This window comes from Theropithecus gelada, chromosome 15 (genome assembly GCF_003255815.1).
Source record: "Theropithecus gelada isolate Dixy chromosome 15, Tgel_1.0, whole genome shotgun sequence".
Taxonomy (NCBI): domain Eukaryota; kingdom Metazoa; phylum Chordata; class Mammalia; order Primates; family Cercopithecidae; genus Theropithecus; species Theropithecus gelada.
Window position 1 is genome coordinate 36,105,714 of NC_037683.1, and position 27,844 is coordinate 36,133,557.

Genomic DNA, 27,844 nt, shown 5'->3' on the forward strand with positions numbered 1-27,844 from the left:
ATTCTCCTGCCTCAGCCTCCTGAGTAGCTGAGATTACAGGCACCCACTACCATGCCCAGCTACTTTTTTGTATTTTTAGTAGAGACGGGGTTTTATCGTGTTGGCCAGGCTGGTCTCGAACTCCTGACCTCAGGTGATCACCTGCCTAAGCCTCCCAAAGTGCAGGGATTACAGGCATGAGCTACTGCACCTGGCCAAGGCTCAGATTTCTAATAGAGATTTCTAATGGACATAGAGGTTGGAAGAAATGGGATGGACAGGAAAACTGAGTCAGGTGCTAAAAACGTGTAGGAAGGTGGCAGTGTGCTATGAAAAGTAAGAGCAACCTCCGTGAGAATGTAGAGAAAATAGGATAAGTGAGTGGCAAGGACCCCCAAGAGGGGGTTTTATAGTAAAACAATGGTCAGAAGTGGCAACAGGATACCCTGTAATGCTTTCACCTCTACCAATGCACTGGGTACTAGAGAGTGCTCCAGTTTGCTCTGGAAAGGCCCTTAAGAGACATAGTGTCTTTCTGTGGACAAAGACGACAGAAAAGAGATTCCTTTAATAAACCATCCACTCTCTGCCCCACCTTTGATGAATACTGCAGCATTAATGATGATAATAGCTACTGTACACTTACTTTGTTTCAGGAACTGGATAAATGTTTTACATACATTATCAGCTCTATTTTTTGGAGAAGATACAGGGGCTCAGAGTCCCTAGGGTGCCAGAGCTGGTAAGTAGCAGAGTCAGGATTCAAACCCAGCTTTCTCTGACTCTAAAACCTCCTTTCTTCCTGCTGAAACAATTAACTCAAGACAACAAAGGAGTAAGGATTTGGGGAGTTTTCTGCATAGTAGAATAGACCCAAAGGAAAAGAAATAAAGACAGTGACTAAGATTTGGGTTTGCCTGTCCCACCCAAATGCTTTGAGCACTTTCATGAATATAAATCCTTCAGGCTGAGAGAAGGTTGAACATCTGAAGACGCTGATTCTTCAGAGATGTAATCCAAACAAAATGATCTTTGGTGATACAGTCACTAAACCATTTCTCCCAAAATTCTCTTGGAAAACCGTCCTATAACAGCAGGGAACATTATCCAACCAAGTTTTTCTGCAAATAAAGGATTGCGGATAGAGGCTTGCCTGCTTGTGTTTCTGTAGCTCAGGGTGTTTATGAATTCACTAATCCCTTCCCTTCAGATCTCTTTTATTCTGGTGTTATGATTGTGGCTGAAAAAAATTGATTTTTTTCTATGACATAGAATGTTGAAAGGTTGATTTCTTTTCTGGAGGAAAGGTTCTTTTCTTCTGGGTGCTACATACCCCCGACCAGGGAAAAGGCAAATAGTGGTATTGTTTGCTGAAGTCTTCCTTTGAAGGTTGCTCCATGTTTGCTTAGTGGAAATCAGCAGGGGAAGAGAGCCTGTCTCTAACATTTTGTTAGAGTTTCTTCGTAGTTCTACAGTGATGAAACAAGGACTTGGGTACAGGACAGATCTGCTTTCAGAAATCCTGGCTCTTGTGAGGTTTAGAAGCCCTGGGACCATTTAGCTGGTGGCAATGGGAATGTTGAGGGTGATAAATAGGATCTTTGGTTGTCCAAGTATCAGTGACATGATATAGATGGAGTTAAACCTTTAGGATCTCCTTATTTATTGGTTTGTTTATTTTTGAGACAGGGTCTTGCACTGTCGCCCAGGTTGCAGTATGGTGGCGTGATCATAACTCACTGCAGCCTCAAACTCCTGGGCGTAAGTGATCCTCCTGCCTCAGCCTCCCAAGGTGCTAGGATTACAGGCATGAGCCACCACACCCGGTCAGGATCTCCTGTAAAATTATATTGTTGACAGACAACATGAAGAATTATGCTTCTCACAAGTTAGTTATAGATTTGTACAATATTCATGGATTTCATAGCCTTTATTTTGAAAATTAGCTATTAGCAACAATTTTGTCTAGGAAATTGGATATATATTCAAGTGAAAGAAGGAGGTACAGTTACCTATTATCTTGTTGTAACTAACAAGTAAGTATGATGCATTTGGTACTTTAAAAATTGCACCCAAGTTACAGATTATTGGAATTAATACAATTCATTGGATCTATATATTTTTAAATGGGCAGTGTGATAGCAGAACCTCTTTTAGAATGATAGAATTCCTCTGGAATGATTGGATAACTTCACTTCATCCTTGACTTTTACCTTGGAGAATTTCTTACCCCTCTTGGCTTCTCAAATTTGACTATTAAAATACTGCCGTTAAAAGTAGGAACATAGTTTCAGGGGAGAGTACCAGCCCATGACCCTTCTGCAAGGCCTCCTAACTCAAGGCAGTTTCCCTGGAATTGTGATCTGTGGAATGTTTCGGGAGTGTGAGGAGGTGTAATTTAAGGCTATCCCAGGAAGGATACGCTTAGGGATAGAGGGCCCAGTAGCATCTGGAGACCAGAAGTTAAACTGAGGCAGTCAGATTAGCTTCACGTTCAATTAAGCTGATGGGTCAGACTGGGAGAAATTGCAGGATGACTCAAAATCCCCTCCCGCCCCTGCAGCAGCCACGTTCTGTCTTCAATCATGGGTTGTTTCCAGGTTTCCTGGCCTTCTGTAACCTTGTTAGGCTTGTCCCTGAACGTGGCTACCGATCCAAAGACACATGATCAGAGAGGCAATTAGAAAACCGACCTTTTCCAAAGCAAGCATGTTCTGTTGGGCTTAGAAGTTTCATGTCCTAATATTGTAGGACCCTGTGCATCTCTCTGGAGATGAGGCACATGAGTCACATCTGTGATTCTTGCTTTTGCATCAACATCTCATGAATAGGCAATCAGAGCTTTGGCACCAATGTATTTTCAGTTCATATCTGGTATACTGAAATCCACCTCCTGCTTTGTAGTTTACTGGCAAGCTGTTTTTGATATAAGGCATCTAGAACACTGTAAATATATAACATTTTTATTTCTCTATTATACCTCAATTACGAAAAAGACATCTAGAAGCAATCTCATCAAGAGAAATACTGAGGCTGGGCGTGGTGGCTCACGCTTGCAATCCCAGCGCTTTGGGAGGCTGAGGTGGGTAGATCACTTGAGGTCAGGAGTTCGAAACCAGCCTGGCCAACATGTTGAAACCCTGTCTCTATTAAAAGTACAAAAAAGTTAGCCGGGCATGGTGGCGGCCTGTGATCCCAGCTATTCTGGAGGCTGAGGCAGGAGAATCACTTGAACCCGGGAGGCAGAGGTTGCAGTGAGCAGAGATCACACCACTGCACTCCAGCCTGGGCAACAGAGTGAGAGTCCATCTCAAAAATAAAATAAAATAAAATAATAAAAAAGAGACATATTGATAGCTGTTGTTGGAAATTTCAACTTCCATCTGACTTCTGGTAACTTTTTGGAAGTTTGAACAAAGTGGAATACACACACATACACACACACAGACACACACACACACACACACAGTCTCTTATTTGTTTAAAGTTTAATGAAATAGCCATCATATAATCATTGTTTTTGAAAGATGAAAATTAGTTGCCAACTGTACATTTTGGGTATGTGAACTATTTGGATAGAACTCTGAGAAATGCATTCAGAACAACAAACAAAATCATAGGAGACAGTGCAAGACCCTGTCTCAAAAATAAATAAGCTAATCATAGCTTAGTGGGAAGGGGCATATAAGAGTTGTTGAAAAAGTTACTTCTTGAGAAACCAGCTCTAATGCTAGGCAAGTCACTTGCTTTGGGGGAGGCCTCAGCTGCTCTCTCTATAAGGTTGCAGCAGGGGTGTAGTGGGAGTGAGTCTTCAGAGATTTTATCTACTAATACAACAGTCAAATGGAGCATGACTTTGTGGAAGCCTCTCGTCTTCCACCTGGAGGGGCCAATTTCTCTGTCCCAGTGAGATGTGACACTTGTATGATCCCTGCTTGGAGACTTCCCTCTTCTGGAACCTGCCCTGGCTCAGGCATGAGGGCTGACTGTCACCCTTAGATGGGAGCCCAGCACAAAAGCTCACGTGTTGGCAGTGTTCTTGCAGGAAGGAAGAAGACCGGCCAGCCCTTTTGTTACTGCACAAGCAAACAGCTTCTGGTAGCTGTACAGACACATGTGCTTTCTTTCCTCACTGTATTTCCCTAGACAGATTTAGTGCTGCAGAAGGGTAGAGGGCGGTAACGGGAAGGAGTTCCTGTTTTTCTTTTGGCTATGCCAAATGGGGAAAATTCCTCCTAGCTTGTCTTTTTGGTGTCATCCTCTCTCCCCCTTGCTGCTGCTGCTGCTTTTTTTTTTTTTTTTTTTTTTGAGACGGAGTCTCGCTCTATCGTCCAGGCTGTAGTGCGTTGGTGGGATCTCGACTCACTGCAAGCTCCACGTCCCGGGTTCACGCCATTCTCCTGCCTCACCGTCCCGAGTAGCTGGGACTACAGGCGCCCGCCACCGTGCCCCGCTACTTTTTTTTTTTTTTTTTGTATTTTTAGTAGAGATGTGGTTTCACCGTGTTAGCCAGGATAGTCTTGATCTCCTGACCTCGTGATCTGCCTGCCTCGGCCTCCCAAAGTGCTGGGATTACAGGTGTGAGCCACTGCGCCTGGCCCCTTTCTTCTTCTTTATAATTCTCATCTCTCATCTCTCCTGGAAACGTTCATGTCAAGTTCAAAAGGGCACAATGTTTTGGTGAGGAAGAAGTGGGAGAACAGGTGACGGATGGTAACTAGGGTCATCATTTTCCCTTCCCAGCCAGCTTCCTGTGAACGTGTGTGTGTGTGTGTGTGTGTGTATTTCTTTTGCCAGCATCACTGAATCTGTCTGCTGTCTGGTGTTCCAGGTTTTGGTTTAGGGAAAAGTAAAAATCATTTATAATCCCAGCTGTCATTTAAACCACCCCTTTGTGGGTAGCATATGGTCCACTGTCTCAGTTCATTGTCCTAAAGATGCTTCATCAGAAAGGAATGACTTCCGCCCCATTACTCTCTGTCCCCTTACTCTGCTTTATTTTTCTTCATCAATCCTACCACCACCACCCACTGCTTGAACAACCCACTATTATTTGTCTGTTTCCCCATCCCTGGTAGAATAGGAGCCCCATGAATGAAGGAACTTTGCTGCTGTTGTTCACCACTGAATCTCTGAGGTCTGGAACACACCTGGCATGTGATAGGCACTCGATAAATATTTGTTGTGGCTCATGGGAGCCCTGCAGAGTTAAGGCTGCAGTTGTTTGTGGAATTCATAAGTGGTAATGAATATTTATCTACTATTCCTGTTCCAAGGAGATCACACAATAATCAGGCTTTATACTATCCAGTTCTTAGGTCTTCCAAGTTATGACTTGTGAGGTATGTTAATTATGATAATGGAAGGCAGTTTATTTGGTTCAGATTTATTGACGTGTAATTTACACAAAGTAAGACTTCCCCTTTACAAAAGTATGATGAGTTTTGAAATATGGATACACATGTGTATCTGTCACTGCCATGCTCCTTTTCAGTCTGTTGTCCCCTCCACCCATGACCACTGGTCACCACTTACTGATTTCTGTCCCCTTCTTTTCACCTTTTGCAGAATGTCATATAAATGGAATCATGCAGTATGTAGTTTTTTGTGTCTGGCTTATTTTTCTTAGCATTAGGCTTTTGGGATTCATTCGGGTTGTCACATGTATCAGTAGTTTGTTCCTTTTTCTTGCTGAGTAAGTATCCCAGTTTTATTTATTTGTTTATTTATTTATTTATGAGAAGGAGTCTCACTCTGTCACCCAGGCTGGAGTGCAGTGGCGCGATCTTGGCTCACTGCAACCTCCGCCTCCCAGGTTCAAGCAATTCTCCTGCCTCCCCAGTAGCTGGGATTACAGGCGCCTACCACCATGCCCAGCTAATTTTTATATTTTTAGTAGAGACAGGGTTTCACCATGTTGACCAGGCTCGTCTCAAACTCTTGACCTTAGGTGATCCGCCTGCTTCCAGCTCCCAAAGTGCTAGGTTTACAGGCATGAGCCACCGCGCCTGGCCCCAGTTTTATTTATTCACCAGTTGATGGTCTTTTAGACGACTAATTATTTCCAGTTTTTGGCTATTCTGTATAAGGCTTCTATGAATATTAACAAATACCTAGGATGGGATGACAGGGTCATATCATAATACTATACATAACTTTAGCAAAAACTGTCAAACTATTTTCCAAAGTGGCTCTTCCATTTTACAGTTCCACAGTGTCTTGAGTCCCAGTGTCTCCATACACACGCTAGCACTTTTAATTTTTAATTTAGTGGGCATGCAATGATACCTTATTATGGTTTTAATTTGCATTTTTCTGCAACTAATGATGAGCGTTTTTGCTTATTTGGGAAGGTTTTAATTTAGCAGTCTGTTGTATTCTGTAGATATTAAGAACTTCAAAATATGAGTGGCATTTGCAGTTAAAATTTCTTTAAAAAATTGGCCAAAGGTTTCCAGCAGTCACTTCTGCCATGCCCAAACTGTATGAAACAAGGCTGAGGTGTGGAGATGGTCACATTTTGGCAAGGGGGGATCACTTGGGTGACTGATGAGACCCAGAGAGAGTGTGACTTGGGCTTGAGGGTGAGGACGGGCGGAAAGTCGACTGCATAGCCCTGCTGGCCTTGGGGGCTGCCCAGTCCTTAGCTAAACCTGGCGGTTATGGGAAGCAGACTTAGATTCTGTTACATTTTTCAGGATGCCCCAGGAGTCACCTGGGCAGCTCAGCAGTCCTTTGTGACTTTCAAGCATATGGTAGAAGCTGCTGAACACAGAGCTCCCTCTCTGGGGATAATTTGCCGAAATCATTTAATCAAGCTTGAGAAATGAGTTACCACAGGCCCAGGAGTGCCACCACCCTTGAATTCTGGCACCCTATTTCTCCTGTCCATCTCTTAATTAATTAAGCAGACATCCCCGAGAGTTTACGACAAGCCAGGACCCTTTTTCATACTAAGGAAAACAGGGATGAAGGAAGCAGGAATGGTCCCTGCTCTGACTCAAAAGGTAGAAATCCTCTTTCACAGCCGAGCCTTCCTAGGGAGCACGTAGGAAGGGCTCTGAACCCACATGTCAGTTGCGGGGGAGGAGATCAGGAAAGGATGTTGAAGAAGTGGAGACCTCGCCGGGCGCGGTGGCTCACGCCTGTAATCCCAGCACTTTGGGAGGCCGAGGCGGGCGGATCACAAGGTCAGGAGATCGAGACCACGGTGAAACCCCGTCTCTACTAAAAATACAAAAAATTAGCCGGGCGCGGTTGTGGGCGCCTGTAGTCCCAGCTACTCGGGAGGCTGAGGCGGGAGAATGGCGTGAACCCGGGAGGCGGAGCTTGCAGTGAGCCGAGATTGCGCCACTGCACTCCAGCCTGGGCGACAGAGCGAGACTCCGTCTCAAAAAAAAAAAAAAAAAAAAAAAAAAAAAAAGAAGTGGAGACCTAAGTTTAAGACCTAGGAGTTAACCAGGCCAGTAGTGCTTGAAAAGGTGTCTTAAGACAAGAGAAGCCACCAGTGAAGTCCCAGTGGTAGGAAAGTGTGCAGCATATTCTGAGCCTGTACACACACCCAGGGCATTGCTTAGCAGGTAGGGAGTGGTGAGAGAGTAGGCTGGAGTCCCAGAAGGGAGGCCAGGTAGACCTTGGTGAGCACTGGACTCTATGTTCAGGTGCTGAGGAGCTGGCAAAAGGTTTTAAGTGGCGGAGTGGCATATTCAGATATTTGGTCTAGCTGAGTAACTTTGGGTGCTCTGTGGCAAATGGATGGGACACCAGTGAGGTGGCGGTTGTGGTCATCTAGGAGCAGGATCAGAGTGGCCTATTGACTGGGATGTCTGTGAAGTGGGATCCTTTCCAGCCAGTAACTGGAGGTTTTGGTTTGTTTGTTCACTAACTTGGAAAACTGATGTGGAAATGTCCCTTTGGCTTCAGTTACCTGAGCAAAAGGGGCCGGGCCTTGCCAATCCCTCCTCTTAGGACAGAATTGCTCCCAGTATTGATCATTGTGTTCTGAGATGAGGGAGCAAATTGTGCAGGAGGCCAGGTCAGTGCCAAGGTGGGCGGGAGGAATTGGAGCAGGAAGCGTGCCTATTTGCGCCCAGCAAAGCCACAGTAGAACTTTCTACTGTGGCTCTATGCTCCTTCTTACCAACCTTCTCCGTGTGCTTCCTGGAGAGTGCTTGGAGTCAGAACCGGTTTTTTTTTTTTTTTTTTTGGAAACCCAGACACTTTACTTCCAAGAAAATGCTGTCCAAGAAAACTCATCCTTCCCTCCTTCTCATGAACATTGTGTAGAGGTGTGTCTGCTCTTTCTTTGAGCTTCTCCACTCAGGGTTTAGGGGAGGTGATATTCTGTATTTGGGTTTGGCTCTGGGTACTGCAACATTAAGCTATTTAGATTTCATCCTTCCTGCCCCTCCTACCTTTCCAGAAACCCACAATGGATTTGCTAGAAATAATGGAAAGTCCTGTTTAGACAGGATATAACCATTTCGCAGCTAGAGGATATTGTTGGAATGAAGAAAGATAAATGGGGAGAAGGGAACTCACATTGCTTTGGCACTTACATTAAGCCATGTACTGTGTTGGGAACTTACTTATATTATCACGTTGAATCCACAGAACACCATACAAGGTAAGTATTGTTATCATTTTACAATGAGGAAACTGATGCTTAGAGAGCATAAAGCCTTGGCCAGGGGCACATAGTTGGGAAGCCGGGGCTAATTCATGCCTGGCCTCTTTCTGGTAGTTTTCCTTTTTTAATTGTACCCTCCTCAATGTTACCTTGGGGATCTGAAAAGGTTCATGTAGCTTCTAAGTCAACGAAGTGATTCCTGGAGAGCAGCTTCCGTATGAGAAAAATCTAGCTAGTTATTTCAGTGTTTCTGGAATGCAAGTTCCGTCCTGAGCCATTTAGAAGACAATTTGGGATGACAAGCATGTGTCTCACAATGCTGTTCTGGCTGCCAGTGCTGTGCTTCCAGTTGTCATCTTTGAACAAACTGATGCAGTGCTGCTTTAATTCGTCCTCTTTTTGGAGTAAGAAACTTTGGAGGTGTGTGTCCTTCTAGAATTTTGCTGAGCAAATGGTAAAGAAAAGAAATAGGTCCTAAGGCTTGACTATTTCAGAGAATTTCTTGATTTATTGGACTGTCAGTGAATGAATTAGAATACATAGTGGTAGGCTGTCTTTTCTTCTGAGACACTGCAATTTCCTCCAATCTCTTGACTTTTCTAGAAGTTTTAATTCAAGTCCTTGTTGGGTGGGAGATAAAAGGGTATTGTTCTACTAGAGACTGACCTTGGCATGGAGATCTCATTTGGACTCACAGATTTCTAGTCCAGTGCTTGATTTTATATCCATACCTCATTACTGCATTGTTAGTTCCTTCTGCTCCTTGTTCCTCATGCCCAGTGTCCCACCCTGCCCTTGCCCCGACTCCTCTAGAGGCCACAGTGATTCACTGAACCATTTTATAAGCAGAGCTAGGAGAGTTCATGGCTACCAAGTGCCAGCGGGGCCGAATTTTCACCTGTGTGTCCTCCCTTCTTCCATTTTTCATCGTTTGCCCCCTCCCCAGCTTTAACTTTAGTGTAACTACTTGGGACTATTCCAGCATTAAATAAGGGCAACTGCTGCATGGGTGGCTGGGACACACAGAAAGTAGTATCCCTTGTTCATGAGAAGACCTTCTTGCCCTAGCATGGCAAACAGTCTTCCAAGGAGGCACCTGTGACACCCAACGGAGTAGGGGGGTGGTGTGTTCAGGTGCAGGTGGAACGAGGCCAGAAGTGTGCATATGTGCTGCCTGTGGGAGCTTGTTTGTTGGTTTCACAGTTGATGCCCTGAGCCTGCCGTAGCAGACTTGTTTCTCCGTGGGATACTGTTTTCTTTCCAGAGACACAGCTCTAGGGTTGTCCTTATTACCTGAGAGCCAGGTGTCGGTGGCATTTTCTTGGTGTTTACTCACACTCATCTAAGGCATGTTGTGGCTTTCCAGATTATGAAACTGTGCTTTATTTATTTATTTATCTATTTTTTGGAGATGGAGTCTTGCTGTGTCGCCAGACTGGAGTGCAGTGGTACGATCTTGGCTTACTGCACCTCCACCTACCGGGTTCAAGCGATTCTCCTGCCTCAGCCTCCCGAGTAGCTAGGACTACAGGCGCCTGCCACCACACCCAGCTAATTTTTGTGTTTTTAGTAGAGACGGAGTTTCATTGTGTTGGCTAGGATGGTCTCGATCTCTTGACTTCATGATCCTCCTGCCTCGGCCTCCCAAAGTGCTGGGATTACAGTCTTGAGCCACCACGCCCGGTCAATGGTGCTTTTTATCATTTGAAGGACTCAGTTGTGTAACCCACTGAAACTTTAGTCTGTAAGGAAGTTCAGGGAATAGTATAAGTCACTCCAGGCTTGAGGCAAAATTTACAAATGCTGCTGACTTTCTAAGTAAGGGGAGGCATTTTCTTAGAGAGGAGTTAGATCTCTGGGATTCCACCATGCCATTTCCATCCTCAGTGTTCTGGCCACCTGAGAGAGGTCTATTTTCAGAAACGCATTCTTCATTCCCAAATGATAACATCCATGGAACTAAAATGATTAGGACCGTAACAACTAGCTCCTAGCCTGCTGTCGGAACACCTCCCGAATCCCTCTTTGTGGGTGAACCCAGAGGCTGGGAGCTGGGGACTCATGACCCATTGAGAAGCAGTCATGACGCAGAGCTGTGTGTTGGAGGTCTCAGCTGAGAGGGCTGGATTAGCAGTCCTCACTGGTGTATGGCTTTGCAGCAATAACTGACGGCTGTTTCCCCTCCTGCTTTATCTTTCAGTTAATGACCAGCCACGGCGTCCCTGCTGTGAGCTCTGGCCGCTGCCTTCCAGGGCTCCCGAGCCACACGCTGTGGGTGCTGGCTGAGGGAACATGGCTTGTTGGCCTCAGCTGAGGTTGCTGCTGTGGAAGAACCTCACTTTCAGAAGAAGACAAACAGTAAGCTTGGGTTTTTTCGGGGGGTTCTCTCATTCTTCTTTGTGGTTTTGAGTTGCGAATTGGAGGAGGGAGGGAGGGAAGGAAGCTGTTTGGGTTTCACACAGGGATTGATGGAATCTGGCTCTTATGGACAGAGGACTGTGTGGTCCGGATATGGCGTGTGGCTTATCATAGAGGGCAGATTTACAGCCAGGTAGAAATAGTAGCTTTGGTTTGTGCTGGTGCCCAGGCATGAGTTCTGATCCCTAAGACCTGGCACCAAATTGCCTGACCACCCCACTTTTTCCTTTTGCCGCAGCCCTGGGAGCCACTTGGCTCTCCAAAAGCCCCTAATGGGCCCCTGTATTTCTGAAAGCTGTGAGTAAAGCGAGTTAATGGCCCCACTCTTAGACATCAATACTGGGTATCTTGGTGTCAATCTGGATTCTTTCCTTACAGATTTGTGTCAGGCCTGGAGGAATATAATAACTGAGACTTGTTTTATTTCTGCGGAGGGTTCTAAGCCATTCACTTCCCAGATGAGCCAATAATGCTTTGAGTAATCTGGAGATGATGTTTAATGCGCAGGTGAATGGAACTGTTCCACAGACGGATGTGAGGGCTGTAGGGCAGAGTGAACTCCCTGAAGCTCAGACGTCAGCTCTTTGTCTCTCTATCTCTGAACACCCTTCCTTAGAGATCCCATCTCTAGGATGCATTTCTCTGTAGTTAGTTTCTACGTCTCTTGTTCCTGGTCCGCCTTTATTTATTTATTTTTATTGGATTCTAAGCCCGTATCCCCACTTGGCTATCTTAATGCAGCTTCACATGTCTGTAACAAAAATGATCATATTTCTGAGATTCAAAGGGCTACACGGGACTTTGGAGAGAATTTCATTCAGTTTTCCTCAAACTAGAATAATGCTTGCACTGTCTGTAAAAGAACAAAAGTGTCAAAGCACCCTTTTGTTCACTAAATTTCTTTTTTATTACAGTGTTACTTAAATATGTACATATGTAAAAGTAGATATAAACTTATAGGCTATTATTATACAACTACATGACCCACACATATTTACAAATTAAGTGCAAACAAAATTATCCAATCAATACCATTCAAATTAATACCTTAAATATGGTGAGGCAGTTGTTGTTCAGCCGAAACCAAATTATAAGTTGCATGGCGGTAAATGCCGTCGTGCTGAACGTTTGGAGTTTGGCTAGTCTATATTATCATGTACTAATGATTGAATTCTCCACCCATGTTTCTACTTGTACAACCTTAATTTGATGGTATTTGGCTTTCATTGGGTCCAGTCTCATCTTTTATAAGTTGAGTCCGCACCTGTTCCATTCTCATGAGTTTGCTACAATTATACTGGTGCCAACACAATCATAAACACAGATGTAGACTTGGGCTTTGAAATCTTGTGCCAGAACTTGGCTTTAAAGTAAGCATTTAAAAAATCCATATGTGTTTATTAGACTTGGTTTAGGTGACGACTGAAATGAAAATAAAGTGTTTAAAATCCTCCTAGAGAACTTAAATATAATCCCTCAGCAATGTGTGTACAGGTCTTCATTTGAGAAAAACTGATTGTGTTCCGCCTCTCCTGTTACAAATGGGGAACCTGAATTCGCAGGTCTCTAGTGAGAGAACACGGACTAGAATCTATGGATCCTATCTGTTTTCTGTAATTGTAAAGTATAATAAGATAATATTATATTAATATAATAAAAGCAAACACTTAGAATGAGCTTCCATGTGCGAGGCACTATCTGATTAGGCATTATTAACTAGATTTATTCCTTTTAAGGCCCTGTGATGTACTGTTATTTCCACATGTTGTAGCTGGGAAACGTGCTACTCAGGTTAAGTAACTTGTCTGAGGTCCACACTACTAACAAGGAGCACAGCTAGGGTTCAAATCCAGATCATCTGACTCTGGAGCGAGCACTCTAACTCACTGTGCCAGATTGCTTTGCAGTGGTATCATTATTTTGCCTATCCCCCATCTGAGAATATTGAAGTTTCTGATTCCTTCCTTGCCTTTCTCCCTGCCTTCCATGGTTATTCCCAAGTCTTGGTGTTCTAGTCCTCTATGTCCGTCATTACTCTTATTCTTTCACTATGGTGTGGTCCAGGGCTCCTGCCCCTTCTTATCCTGGTGGAAGGGGCCCATTTGCTGGGAAATTGTCTCTGCCATGGTTTATCCACGTTATGTGTCTGTTAATGAGTAGTGGGAAGAATCATATCATCTTGGCAATGAAAGGAGGGCTATGGCTCTGGGGTAGTCTAGTCTGAACCTCTTATTTTACAGATGAGAAAGCTAAGGTACAAAGCAGGAAAGGGATTTCGCCAAGGTCACCCAGCCAGCCACTGAGCTGCAACCAGAAGCTGAGATCCCTAGGACTAGGGCCAAGCCTCAGTCTGTCCCATCACAGTGACTTTTCTTCCCTCCTCCAAACTATTTTTATTTTTTATTTTTTTGCAACTGCATAGCAACTTGAAGGTAGCAGAAAGGGCAGAGAAGAGGTTTTCCGTGCTTAGCCAGGGAAGGAATCCTGCAACAGGATGTGGGGTTGGGTCATTCAAATTGGGCCAGACTCCACTGGTCTTGTTGCTTCTTGCTGGGTATTGCAGATGGGTTTAGAAGTGTTAGGATTAGAGAGATAGGCAGGTTTAGCCAAAGGCAGTTTGTAGCCTTACGGCAGAGTTGTTGTTAAAGAAGGAAGTGGGATGCAACACCCTGACACAAAGGGGCTTAAGTTGTTACACCACTGCCTGCTAGCCTGTTTTCCTTACCTCCCTTCCTGATTTCTAAAGGAAGTGTATTTTGCTGAATCAGAAAGAAAAGTGATTTATTTCAGGTTGCTGATGCTTAGATTGTTAGAGTTGGAAAGATCTGGCTTGCACCTTGTACAATTGACAGAACTGGGGTTCAGGGGGGCACAGGTGTCCAGCGTTGGTCAGTCAAGAAAGTAGCACCAGAACCAGTTTCCTCGTGGCCCTCCAGTTGCAGATCCTTTTTTGCTTTGCTCTCTCTGTATGCTAAAGCTCCTGTGTCTCGGAATCTCAAGTTTTGACTGATGGCTGCTTCCCAATCCACCTGGTTTAGATTTCTAGATTATATTGTTTAGACATTAGAACCTCTTAAGGGTTGTGGGGCCACCTTGTTAGCTCACATAGTGAGAACCAGCCCTGCCCATTAGGTAGGGGAAGAAGTTAGCAGTCCATGATAGCTGTTGCCTGCAGTGTATGGAAGTTCATTGCGCAGTTCCTGTCTCCTGAGATCCTGGAGTGTATACGCTTGGCCTCAGAGCCCAGCACAGAGCCTGGCCCTTGGGACATGCTTAGTAAGTATTTACTGAATGAGTGGGAAATGTCTTAAGGCCCATTGGTTTGCAGGCCTTGAGGAGGCTCCCTTGCACTAGGAAGAATAGTAAGAATACATAAAGCCTGTCTGCTGCTGCCAGGAACATAGAAACACTATGTTTGGCCTGGAGCCGAACAGTATACCCCAGAGCAACCCTGTTGAAAGGCAGTGCTTGCCTTTTCATTCTGTGTCCTGGTTTGCTGGTAACTACTGGGTCCCCCCCCTCCTGTGCCCCCATTATGCAGACTCACGGGGGACCATCAGCCAGGGTTAGTTTTCCGCTGTTTCTGTTAGGCAAAGAATAAATTGAATTGAGTTGTGAAAGTTGGGTGCAAAGCTCAGTTTGGTTCCAAAGTAACAGTTAACTTGTGTGGGTGGTAGGTATTCAGTACAAACAGGGCTGGGGACAGGAAGGGGAAGAAAACTTCAGAGCTTTCAGGATCCTCATCTGGTTTTAGGCTGATCCAGAGGCCAAGGTCCCCATGGAACAAACTGGACAAAGTGAGAGTGGCCATAATGCCTCTTTTCTTTTGCCTTTATTATTAATTTTCTCAAATAGATCTGACTAGTCATGTGGCGGGAAAATAGTTAATTGTGATTTTTTTTTTTTTTTAAACTGAGTCTCACCCTATCACCTATGCTGGAGTGCAGTGGCACGATCTCAGCTTGCTGCAACCTCTGCCTCCTGGGTTCATGCAATTCTCATGCTTCAGCCTCCCGGGTTCAAGCAATTCTCATGCTTCAGCCTGCCGGGTAGCTGGGATTACAGACGCACAGCACCACACCTGGCTAATTTTTGTGTTTTTAGTAGAGACGGGATTTTAAAATGTTGGCCAGGCTGGTCTTGAACTCCTGACCTCAAGTGATCCACCCACCTCGGCCTCCCAATGTGCTGGGATTACAGGCATGAGGCACTACCCCCAGCCAGAGTACCACTATTTGGGCATTCTTTAATGAAAAAGAATGAACTATCCAAAAATTAAAACTCCTCATTTATGAGCTTTTAGAGAATTTTGCAGAGTAGATGGAAACGCTCTGCATCCTTTCCCCATTTCTGGTTTCACCTGACACATTTCTTCCCTGTCCTTACTCCTGGACCGGCAGCAGTGGTCATGATTCCAATCCCAGCTTGGCCACCATCTGTCTCAGTGGCCTAGGAAAACTCCTTTCTCCAGAGCTTTAGTTTTCTCTTCTACGGAATGAAGAAAGTTAAAACAAATAGAAATTTATTGTTTCATTTGGATAAATATCTATTAAGCACCTATTACTTGTGGGATGGTTAGCTGGGTATCTAGTGGTGAAGCAGTCAGGCATGAGTACTGTTTTCATAGAGCTTACAGTTCAGTGAGGCCAGCAGATGTGAAACGTATCATCATGCAAATAAAGATATAACTGTAAACTGTGATGAGGATTATGAAGGAAAAAAACCGACAAACTGTGGTACTGGTGTTAGATACTAGCAGATGTGGTTAGGGATTTCATTTAGAATGACAGATCGTGACATTAAAGCTGAGAGCTCTGAAGTTCGAGCAATGGTGAGCCAGGCAAAGATCAGAGGCCTAGAGATAGGGAAATCCATTCCAGGCAGAGAGACTGGGGGTGCCTGTCCCCTAGGTCAGGGAACAGAAGAAAGCCAGTGGCACTGGTGGAGTGAATAAGACTGACTGGGGATGAGTTGGTAATAGACATGACCAGATCATTCAGGGCCTTGAAACTGGGGAAGGAGACTTTAATTTAGTATTTATTTATTTATGTATTTATATATGTATTTATTTATTTTCGAGACGGAGTCTAGCTCTGTCACCCAGGCTGGAGTGCAGTGGAGCAATCTCGGCTCACTGCAACCTTTGCCTTCCGGGTTCAAGCGATCCTCCTGCCTCAGCCTCCTAGTAGCTGTGATTACAGATGCCCACCACCATGCCCAGATAATTTTTGTATTTTTAGTAGAGATGGGGTTTCACCATATTGGCCAGGCTAGTCTGAAACTCCTGACCTTGTGATCCGCCCACCTCGGCCTCCCAAAGTGCTGGGATTACAGGCGTGAGCCACTGTGCCCCGTGAGAATTTACTTTTATTTTATATGCAAGAGGATCCCCTGAGATAGTCAGGCCACATTGTCTTGTGACTCTTGGGATAGAGGGAACTTGAATGACAATGGCCCAAGAAAGCAATTGTAATCATTACATATACATGGACCATTTTATGCTCTGTTTTCTTCTTTCATTTAACATTATTTAGTGTGCATGTTCACATATTTCTAAATCATCTTCTTATTTAGAATAATGATTTCTGATGTGTAGGCTGTGTTTTATAGTTTTGAAAGTAATACTTTGATATCCATTATTTTCTTGATTCTCACAACAGTTCTGAGGTGTGTGCATTGCAATTTCTGTTTCACAGATGAAGAGAGTATTGTTAATAAGTTAATGGCCGGGCACGGTGGCTCACACGTATAATCCCAGCACTTTGGGAGACCGAGGTGGGCGGATCACTTGAGGCCAGGAATTTGAGACCAGCCTGGTCAACGTGGTGAAACCCCATCTCTACTAAAAATACAAAAATTAGCCAGGCGTGGTAGCACTTGCCTGTAATCCCAGCTATTCGGGAGGATGAGGCAGGAGAATTCGCTTGAACCCGGGAGGTGGAAGTTGCAGTGAGCCAAGATTGCGCCACTGCACTCCAGCCTGGGTGACAGAGTGAGACTCTGTCTCAAAAAAAAAAAAAAAAAGAAAAAAAAAAGGTTGCTAAGAGGAGGGCTGGGATCTTTTGGCTCCAAATCTGCTGTAGGATGATGCCTTTGACATTCCTGATAGCTTTGCAGTAATCCATCAACACAGTTTTTAGAAGTTCAAACCCTGTTGCCAACATTTAGATTGTTCTATGTGTGCCGCTACAAATAAATTACTGTAAAGATTCTATACATTTAATCTTTTATTATTTTTGTATCATTGGTGTAGGCCAAAATCTGAGGAACAGGATTACTAGGTTGAAGGGAAATGGCCCGTGAAGTATATGATCAGATGTCTTTCCAGAGGATCCAGCCAATTTAAGTAGCCACCGTCAATGTGTGAGACTTTGTGGTTCAGGGAAGGCAGGCCTGGTTTTAAAAATCGTTTCCCCTCTCTAGCATTTTTCTGATGTGATCCTTCAGATTTCACTTTAGTGTTCCCAGGTCTCATTGGCATGTATGCTATTTGGGATGGGTCTAAAATTAATTTGTCTTCATATTCATATCATGTCATCCCAGTGATTATTTAATAAATAATCACTATTGATTAAATAGTGATTCCTTTTCTAGTTATTTCTGGGACATTTATTAAAACCTGGATATGGTGGCTCATGCCTGTATTCCCAGCACTTTGAGAGGCTGAGGTGGGGGGATTGCTTGAGACTAGGAGTTCAAGACCAGCCTGGGCAGCATAGCAAGACCCCATCTCTATAAAAATAAGGAAAGCAGTCAGGCATGGCCGTACTTGTCTGGAGTCCCAGCTACTTGGAAGGATGAGGTGGGAGAATTGCTTGAGTCTGGGTGGTCAAGGCTGCAGTGAGCTATGATCATACCACTGTACTCCAGCCTGGGCAACAGAGTGAAAACCTGTCTCAAAAAAAAAAAAAAAAAAAATGTAGGGAGCAATTTTGGGAGTTACTCATTTGGTCATTTGATATGTAGTTTTAGTTTTGGTGCTGATAGAGCCCAGAATGTGCCCTCAATTTGATGAACATTCTGATATATGGAGGAGCTCATTGTCCCCCACTTACCTTTTTGCCTTTCAGAATATCTTTTGGTATTTTCATCTATTTTTTCCCCATTGAGTGTTATTACCTTATCAAGCTCAAAAAAGTACCCTATCGCTATTTTAAGTGCAATTGTGCTAAATCTATAAATTAGCTTGGGAAATTTGGATATTAAATGATCTCATCAAGAAGCAGAGCTTAGCTCTCCTTAATTCTCGTCTTCCTTTATTTATCCTACTAAAGTTCTGTGGTTTTCTTTTATATAAGAAGCACATGTTTGGCTAAGTTAATACCTAGGTTTTTTTGTTTATGTTTCTGTTGTCACTGTGAATAGTATTCTCTTTTCCCCACATTATATTAATTTAACTTGTTTTCACAGGCTTATAGCAATGCTATTATTTAGGAGAATTTACCTTGGTTCTGATTAATTTGCCCATACTTGCAAATCATTTGCAGCTTTTTAGTTAACTTTGTGAGTTCTCTTAGATTTATGACCATGCTATAAACAGAAAGGATATTTTCATCTCTTCCTTTCTGATGTTTATTCTTCTTATTTCCTTTTTCATGCCCCATTGTATTGTCAAGAATCTCTCAATACTAAGAAATGGCGACTTCATTTTTCAGCATGGAGTGCATTATTTTGGCTACCATGATTCAGAAGCCTCTTGCCCAAGGCCCAATTTTATTCTGCTAGTTTTCTCTGTTCTTTGTCCATGGTCCTTGCGCTGCCCTAACCTTGAATTAACGTGGATAAATCTCAAGAATTTAAGAGCACCGTAACTGTGTCCTCAGGCTAGGTAGTGAAATGGGTTCAGAGTGACTGGATTGTGGTCTATGAACTTCTGCAGCCAGCAGCAAAAGTCAGGCATGAATAATCAAGTGGACAGTGAACATCTGTAGTGTGTGAGATGTTGGCATAATTATGAATGATGATTCAAGAGTGATTTGATGCATATTGAATAACATGATGATAAGTACTAGACTCTGTGGTAAGCCTTCTATGTGAAATACATTTAATTCTGATAATAACTCTAAAGCAGTGGTTCTCAAGTGGGGGCAGTTATCCCCCTACCCCACCCCACCCTCACCCTTCCACCAGGGATGTAACATGTGGAGATATTTTTGGTTGTCACAATCCTGGGAATGTGTGTGCTGATATTTAGAGGTTGAGGTCAGGGATGCTGCTAAGCTTCCTAGGATTCATAGGAGAGTCTCTCACAACAACTATCTGGCCCCAAATGTCAGTAGGGTCGCTGTCAAGAAAATCTGCTCCAGCGGTGCCTACTCATATTATCCCCATGTTGAAATAACAAGATGGGAAGTGCAAAGTGGTGCTTTAGTACTCTTAGAGCAGCTTTGACTTTGGTGAGAAATGCCTTTTGAAAACAATGTTTTTCCCCATCTTCCCACCCCATGGGGAGGTGTGGGGTTGGGTGGGTAGGTACCAAAGCAAGGTTTAGAAGAGTTTTCTATAGGAATTTATAATGGTAAAGGATCAACTTCATTTCCAAGCTATTTATGAGGGTTTATGTTTAGGAAAAGTGCTAAGCTTAGAGATGGAGGAGAAATCTGATTTTATTAATGAGTGTAGCCATAATGGCATATCCTGGCAGAAGTCAAGTTTGGTTTCTAGAGGGGGAGGCTATTATGAAAAGAAATACATGGAACATTCCCCTGAGTTTGGAAGGTGAGTTCTAGGTTCAATGATAGGAAGAATTTTAGAAGTCCAAGGTAAAAGGGCAAAGATTGAATTTTGTCTCTTGTGAGTTCTTTGGCTCAGGTGGCGTGAACTTTGGAGACAGTCTCTTTAATTCACTCATACATGCTAGTGTCTCAGCTCAGCAAGGGCTTTGAGAGAGCAGGCGTCTGTATGCCCTGGTAAGTGAAGGCAAAGTGCATAAGGAGGTTGGGGTCCATAATGGCGAAGAGAAAGGAGCCCTTCAGTCAGAGTGGCTTTGAATCTTGGTTCTGCCATTTGCCAATCTTGGACCATTGGGCAGTACTCTTTAAATCTCAGCTTCCTCTTCTGTAAAATGTGTACAAGAATACTAATTGGTTTGTTTGATGATTAAATGAGTTAATGTATATAAAGCACTCACAACCCTGGTGCATAGTAAGACCTTTTTAAGTGTTAGCCATTATTATTATCATCATCAATTTTTTTTAACCTCTTTTCCTGATCTGCTTACACTCGCCATTCAGCTGCTACAAATGGCTTGTAAGATTTTTTGTTTGTGTTTTGCTGTCAGTTGCCATGGGGAAGATCCATTCATTTTTTTCAGTCAACCAACATATTTTGAGCATCTGCTGCCCTACAGGATCCTAGATATGGGGCTGTAGAGATGTCCAGGAACATAAGCCTTGATTCATTGGGTCAGATCACTGCTCAGCAGGGCTGGCAAATGCTAGGTTTCTTTTAAGTGGCATAGGTATGTGTCCCAAACGTAGCTTTGTGATGGCAGCACGGTGAGTACAAAAGCACACACTAAAGGGTCAGTAGATCTGGGTTCAAACTTTGGTGCAGTTTCTTATGACTCATATCTTGTTCAAACCTCAGTTTCTTCACTTCTAAAATGGTAATGATACAACTTACCCCACAGAGTTATTATGAATTAAATACTGGAGATGAGATACACAAAACGTCCTGAGTACACAGTAGGTGCCCAGTATTGGCTGTAAGTATTATAAATCTACAAGCTGTGAATTCATCTTACCTCTGTGGATCCTGTTGATATTTCTAGACCATGCCACCTACTGGGGCCGTTTCCTACCTGAGTCTCCCATGGTGTCAAATAGAATGTCATGTGGCCTCCTGACTTGGGTAGAATTGGCCGCTTATCTCAACCCCGCTACTGACTATCTCTGTGATTTACCCTTCCTCCAGCTTTAGCCTTGCTACATATAAAATGAAGACAATAATGTCTCCTATCTCACACGGTTGTCCTGGGGATTAAATTAAGTAATTAATATAAAATGTGCCTTGTATATATTGGGTCCTAAATAAACGGTAGCTACTATTTATCCTAAAAGTACAAATGGTAGTTTCAGAGCTTCAAGGTTGATGACTATTTATTTTACTCATACTCTTTGTTTAGTTTCGTTTTTTTCCCCTAATTTCATTAGTTCCTTCCTTCCTTCCTTCCTATCGTCCGTCCTTCCTTCCTTCCTTCCTTCCTTCCTTCCTTCCTTCCTTCCTTCCTTCCTTCCCTCCCTCCCTCCCTCCCTCCCTCCCTCCCTCCTACCTTCCTTCCTTTTTTTTTTTTGAGACAAAGTCTTGCATTGTCTCCCAGGTTGGAGTGCAATGGAGCGATCTGGGCTCACTCCAACCTCTGCCTCCTGGGTTCAAACAATTCTGCTGCCTCAGCCTCCTGAGTGGCTGGGATTACAGGCTCCCGCCATGAAGCTCAGCTATTTTTTGTATTTTTAGTAGAGATGGGGTTTCACCCTGTTGGCCAGGCTGGTCTTGAACTCCTGACCTCATAATCAACCCGCCTCGGCCTCCCAAAGTGCTGGGATTACAGGTGTGAGCCACCACACCCGGCCTCATTAGTATTTTCTAAATTTATTTACAGTCATACCATTTAAAAAAATAGTTGTATTCCTGTCTTTGTTAATATTTGTAAGTGATTTTATTTAGCTACAAGCTTGGAACGGCATATAATTTTATGTTCTGCTTTTTTCACTTAATATTATATGGCTAGTGATTTCTGTGTTTCATAAACATGGTTGTGATGATGGCATGATATATTGTTGAGTAGATGTACCATACTTTAAACATTTCCCCATTGCTGTGCAATTGTTTCCAATATTTTGCAATTACAATGTTTCAATGAGTGAATAACTTTATGCATATAGTTTTTTGATATCTTAAGTTCAGTTTCCTAGGATAAATTTCCAGGAATAGTAATTGGGCAAATGGGATAAACATGGCTCTTGAATCCATGTTGTTACATTGCTTTCCCAAAGGGTTCAACTGATTTATATTTCCATGTTCATTATTTTCTAAACTTCAGCTCATTTACTTACTCACCAAACATTTTCAAAGCCGTTATCATGTGGTAGGCTTAGTAAGAAGAAAGTGACCCTAAGGGAGAAGCTCATATATAAATAGGGTCTCTGGTGCACCAAGAGCTGATACAGACACAAAGTACCTGGGGAAACTGAGATGAGGGAGTCCTGTCTCAGCTGGGAGAAAAGTTTCTTTCCTTTTTTTTTTTTTTTTTTTTTTTTGAAACAGAGTTTCACTCTTGTTGCCCAGGCTGGAGTGCAATGGTGTGATCTCGGCTCACCGCAACCTTTGCCTCCCGGGTCCTGGTTCAAGCAGTTCTCCTGCCTCAGCCTCCTGAGTAGCTGGGATTACAGGCACACGCCACCATGCCCAGCTAATTTTTATATTTTTAATAGAGCCGGGGTTTCACGATGTTGGCCAGTCTGGTCTCGAACTCCTGACCTCGTGATCCACCCGCCTCTGCCTCCCAAAGTGCTGGGATTACAGGTGTGAGCCACCGCGCCCGGCCTGAGAAAAGTTTATTTTCATAGAGTCGTGGTTTTGTTCTTTGGCAGAAAGAAAATTGCTTTCTTCCCCACCCCCACCCCCACCCCCAGCTTTATTGAGGTATAATTGACAAATAAAACTTGTATATCTTTAAGATATGGAATGTGATGTGTATCTGAACTTAAAAAATAAGCTATAGAATAAAAAGGTGTTTGCTATTAAAAAAGACAAGAAAGAAAAGGCTGAATGTCATTCCCAAGCTTGGAGTACGTTGTCTCTTTGGGATTATTTACAGAAATCTTAGCAAGACCAGCCCCATCTTTGGTCTTGAGTACTCCACTGTCAGCATGCTTTCTTCCAGACAGGGATCCATTTGCCTTTATTTTTCGTTCTGTTGTGCTGTCTGTGCCAACTATTCTTGATAGCTTTATGGTAACAGTGTTTTTTTGTACCACGAGATAATTTATACATGCTCATTGTGGAAAATTTAGAAAAGACAGGAAAGTATTAAAAACATTACCCATTTTTTTTTTTTAAATTTAGAGACAGAGTCTTGCTGTGTCGCCCAGGCTGGAGTGGCACGATCTTGGCTCACAGCAACCTCCGCTTCCCAGGTTTAAGCAATTCTCCTACCTCGGCCTCCCAAGTAGCTGGAAGTACAAATATGCACCACCATGCCCAGCTAATTTTGTATTTTTAGTAGAGATGGGGTTTAATCATGTTGGCCAGGTTGGTCTCAAACTCCTGACCTCAGGTGATTCGCCTGCCTTGGCCTCCCAAAGTTCTGGGATTATAGGCACGAGCCACTGTGCCAGCCACACCCATATTCTTATCATCCTAGTACATCCACTGTTTATCTTGCTATATTTCCTTCTGCCCAGTCTCACTCTGATCACTCAGTGGCATGATCTTGGCTCACTGCAACCTAGGCCTTCTGGTTCGAGCTATTCTCCTACCTTGGCCTCCTGGGTTTGAGCGATTCTTCTGCCTTGGCCTCCTGGGTTCAAGAGATTCTCCTGCCTTGGCCTCCCAAGTAGCTGGGATTACAGGCGTATACCCCCATGCCCATCTAAGTTTTGTATTTTTAGTAGACACAGGGTTTCACCATGATGGCCAGGCTGGTCTCCAACTCCTGACCTCAGGTGATCCACCTGCTTTGGCCTCACAAAGTGATTACCGGCATGAGCCACTGCGTCCATCCCCGAAAAGATTTTTTAAAAGAGTTTAATGTAGAACCATATCAGAGGTCTTTGGAAATAAAAAACTGTTTTTTTTTTTTTTTTTAATCAGAAATAAAACAACAAATAAATAAATAATAAAAAAAAACACCCAAAACAATCTCAAGCACCAGCAATTGAGCAGAAAATTTAAATTATGATCTATTCACAGAGTGGAATATCAAGTAGACATTACAAGACATGTTTTAAGAGCATATTTTATGTCATGGGAAATGCTCTCCCAGTATGATGTTAAATGAAAAAGCAGAATATAGAAGTATATGTGCTGCATAGTCTCAATATTGTAGAGAAAAAATATTATTTATGTAAGCGTGAAAAAAGACAAAAGATATTAACAGAGAACCATTTTTAGTTCAGTTTACTAGGGATTATCTCTTAGAGGTAGGATTAAGGTGATTTATATTTACCTTTTTAAACTTTTCTGTATTTTTTATTTTCAAATTTTCCGTAAAAATATAAGGACTCGAAGATCAAGAAAAATTTCTGCATCGGCTGAATGCAGTGGCTTATGCCTGTAATCCCAGCAGTTTGGGAGCCCTGGGGGAGAGGATCACTTGAGCCCAAGAGTTTGACGTTACAGTAAGCTATGATCTCTAGATCATAGCCTAGCCTGGACGGTGGAGCAAGACCCTGTCTCAAAAAAAAAATCTTTGCTTTTTTTTTTTGAGACGCAGTTTTGCTCTGTCGCCCCGGCTGGAGTGCAGTGGCACAATCTCAGCTCACTGCAACCTCTGCCTCCTGGGTTCAAGCAGTTCTGCCTCAACCTCCCAAGTAGCTGGGATTACATGCACCCAACACTATGCCCAGCTACTTTTTTTGTATTTTTAGTAGAGACAGGGTTTCACCATGTTCACCAGTCTGGTCTCGAATTCCTGACCTTAGGTGATCCATCCACCTCAGCCTCCCAAAGTGCTGGGATTACAGGCATGAACCAGTGCACCCGGCCCAATCTATTGCTTTTTTTTAAAAAAACAAAAGACAAAAAGGGATTTCATACCAGTGCTCTTTTGGCTCTGTGACTCTGAAGCCACAGTTATAAGGTATAATTACTCTTAAACACAAGACCCCGTGACTCTTTTGGGCTCTTTGGTATTTATGTTGATTACAATGTTGAAATACGGAAATGAATTAGGAATGGGAGAGGTGATGACTTCAGGCAATGTAACTAGTTGTCTGAACACTACTGGCTCAGTTACATTACGTCTAGTGATTTCCATCTTGTCTTTCTGCTGATTTATCCCCTAGTAACTCACTGAGGCAGGGTTTTCCTTTGGAGAAACCTCATTGCTTTAACCAGTGTATCATGCTTGCTTATAAGTTCAATGATCTTTTAACTCATTGGAGAAGATGGTGACCAGACCTGGACAGATGGGGAAGGACTTTGCCCTCTCTCTTTACAGTCCTGCGCACACAGGTCAATATGGAACTATGTGTGAATTTTCATTGTCATTGAGAGCCCTCTTCTCTGCCTCATAGGGAGCAGCTTTCTGTGCAATTAGAGGAGCAAGGGTTGTGTGTATTTAGCACAGCAGGTTGCCCTGGTCCTCTCCTTTCAACATAGTCACCACGTACCTGACACTGTGCTAAGGCTGGGGATGCAGAGAGACTCGGATGGGTGCCTGCTTTCAGAGTGCTCAGTGTGCTGAGGAAGCCAGCAATAAAAACAGATGATTTCAAGAGCTCCAGGAAAATGCTACAGGAGGAGTGTGCCTGGGTTACTGGAGTAGCACGGGAGAAGGGCTTCTAGCTCAGGCTGAGATTTTAGTAAAGGAAATTATGCCAGGATGCATCCTGAAGAATGAGTAGAAGTGAACCAGATAAAGCAGGATAGGAAACATCTTCCCTTACCTAAGGGAAGACACAGAGGTATATGGAATGGTGTATTAAAAGGTCGGAACTCCAAACAGTTCTGTTAAAGCTTAGAGAGTGGTGGGAGAGACTGGAGAAATTGATTAATTAGTAGATGAAGTTTTCTGTGGATTTCCTAAATCCCAGTAGCATTGGACATCCATGTTATTTTGAAATTTACAGTGTTCTGTCTTATTTTCCATTCAGTGTCAGCTGCTGCTGGAAGTGGCCTGGCCTCTATTTATCTTCCTGATCCTGATCTCTGTTCGGCTGAGCTACCCACCCTATGAACAACATGAATGTAAGTAACTGTGGATGTTACCTGAGACTCACCAATGGCAGGGAAAATCCAGGCAATGAACGTGGGCTAAATTGGACTTTTCCAAAGATGCCGTCTTTGAGAAACATCACGCATGGTTTGGATCAGAAAAACCTAGGCTTCTCATTTTTTGATAAGGCATGAACTCAGGAGACTATTTTCAGTCCTAGTGAATGGTGATAATTGTAATTATAACAATAGCCAACATCTCTTTTACACATTTTTAAATCATGAAAATAAAATAACTTTACTGATAATTTTAGAAAGTGGTGATTCAAAAGCACATTTAAGATAATGCCTTAACACCTAGTCTTTTCCATATGCATGATGTCTTAATCACACGTTGCAAATCATGGAACACATCATTTTAAGCAACATTTGTGTAGAACTTCTCAGTTTTACTAATATTATTTTATTCTCATAACAACCTTGAATAGAACGCAGATCATCTGACTGTCAATCATGTATTTTGATAACAGCCTTTACAGTGAGCATAGAAAATACAGTAGTGGCTAAGAACGCAAGCTCCAGATGTCAGGTTACCTGGGTATGAATTCTGGTGTCAGCATTCACTAAGCATATGACCTTGGACAAGTGATTTCAGCTTCTTTTTAAAAGGGAATAGTAATACCTACCTTATATTATTATTGTCAGTGTATCGTCCTACAATCACAGTCTTTCTCTTAGGTCTGGGCTCAGTGGGTGGATTGACACTGCAGAAATGGCTAAATCTAAAGGATCAATATTTATGTGAGAAATGTAGCTGGGACTTCAGTTTCACTGCCCCAGTGATTTTTCCTACTGCTAAGCAGATCAGTCCATACCCCTAGGGAGACGCACAAGCTTACGAGATACTCGTCTTCCAGGAAAGCAATGGGGCCAGGGCCACCTTTTAATTGTGTTTCTTGGCCTGGTCCCATCTTTCTCACAATACACAGCAACAGTATTTACTTGCTAATTATCTGGTGCACATCACACATAGTCATATGAAATACACACACACACACCACCCCCCCAGCTCAAGAAACATTTTCTCAGACATGATTTCCTGATTTCACCATAGAAGAAAAGAGTGGGCCAGGCACAGTGGTTCAGGCCTGTAATCCCAGCACTTTGGGAGGTCAAGGTGGGTGGATCACTTGAGGTCAGGAGTTTGAAACCAGCCTGGCCAACGTGGTGAAACCTCATCTCTACTAAAAATACAAAAATTAGCCAGGCGTGGTGGTGCACACCTGTAATGCCAGCTACTAGGGGAGCTGAGGCAGGAGAATTGTTTGAACCCGCGAGGCTGAGGTTGCAGTAAGCTGAGATCATGCCATTGTACTCCAGCCTGGGCAACAGAGTGCGACTGTGTCTCAAAAAAAAAAAAAAAAAAAGCATAAACTGAAATTTATACACAATTTATATGCCTGTGAGATAATTGTTTTCTCTTTTGGAACCCCAAAGAGATTTTTTTGATTGATGAGCAAATACATATTAGATTTTATTTAAGCATTATGCCAAGCGCCACTGAAGTATAAGTTTCAAGGGCAAACTCAGTTTTTTCATCTACTGGACTATTCTTTCTGGAATGATTACAAGCAGGCAGGATGGTGTAGTGGAAATAGCAAATGTCTTTGGCATCAGACAAGTTGGAGTTTGTTTGTATTCTGCCTCTGCCGTTCACCGAGGTTGTGATCTTGGGCAAGTTGTTGAGTTTTAACCTAGATTTGTCTGACACCAGATCATAAATTTTCAGAAAAGTTCTGAAATTCTTGTATATATAGATGGTAAATGAGACTTTTCCTTACATCTGTGCACTTCTTTTGTTTGTTTGTTTTGAGACGGAGTCTCGCTCTGTCGCTTAGACTGGAGTGCAGTGGTATGATCTCCGCTCACTACAACCTC

General features: G+C 43.2%; 1 protein-coding gene across 1 annotated transcript in view; it reads left to right on the top strand.

Annotated features, from left to right (window-relative positions):
* ABCA1 (ATP binding cassette subfamily A member 1) overlaps window positions 1–27,844 on the top strand; it is a 146,898-nt gene that overhangs the window by 12,858 nt on the left and 106,196 nt on the right. Inside the window, exons 2-3 of the mRNA XM_025358994.1 lie at window positions 10,809–10,966; window positions 25,846–25,939. Coding sequence (XP_025214779.1) covers window positions 10,901–10,966; window positions 25,846–25,939 — 160 coding nt within the window. The 5' untranslated portion in view covers window positions 10,809–10,900. The remainder of the gene's footprint in view (window positions 1–10,808; window positions 10,967–25,845; window positions 25,940–27,844) is intronic.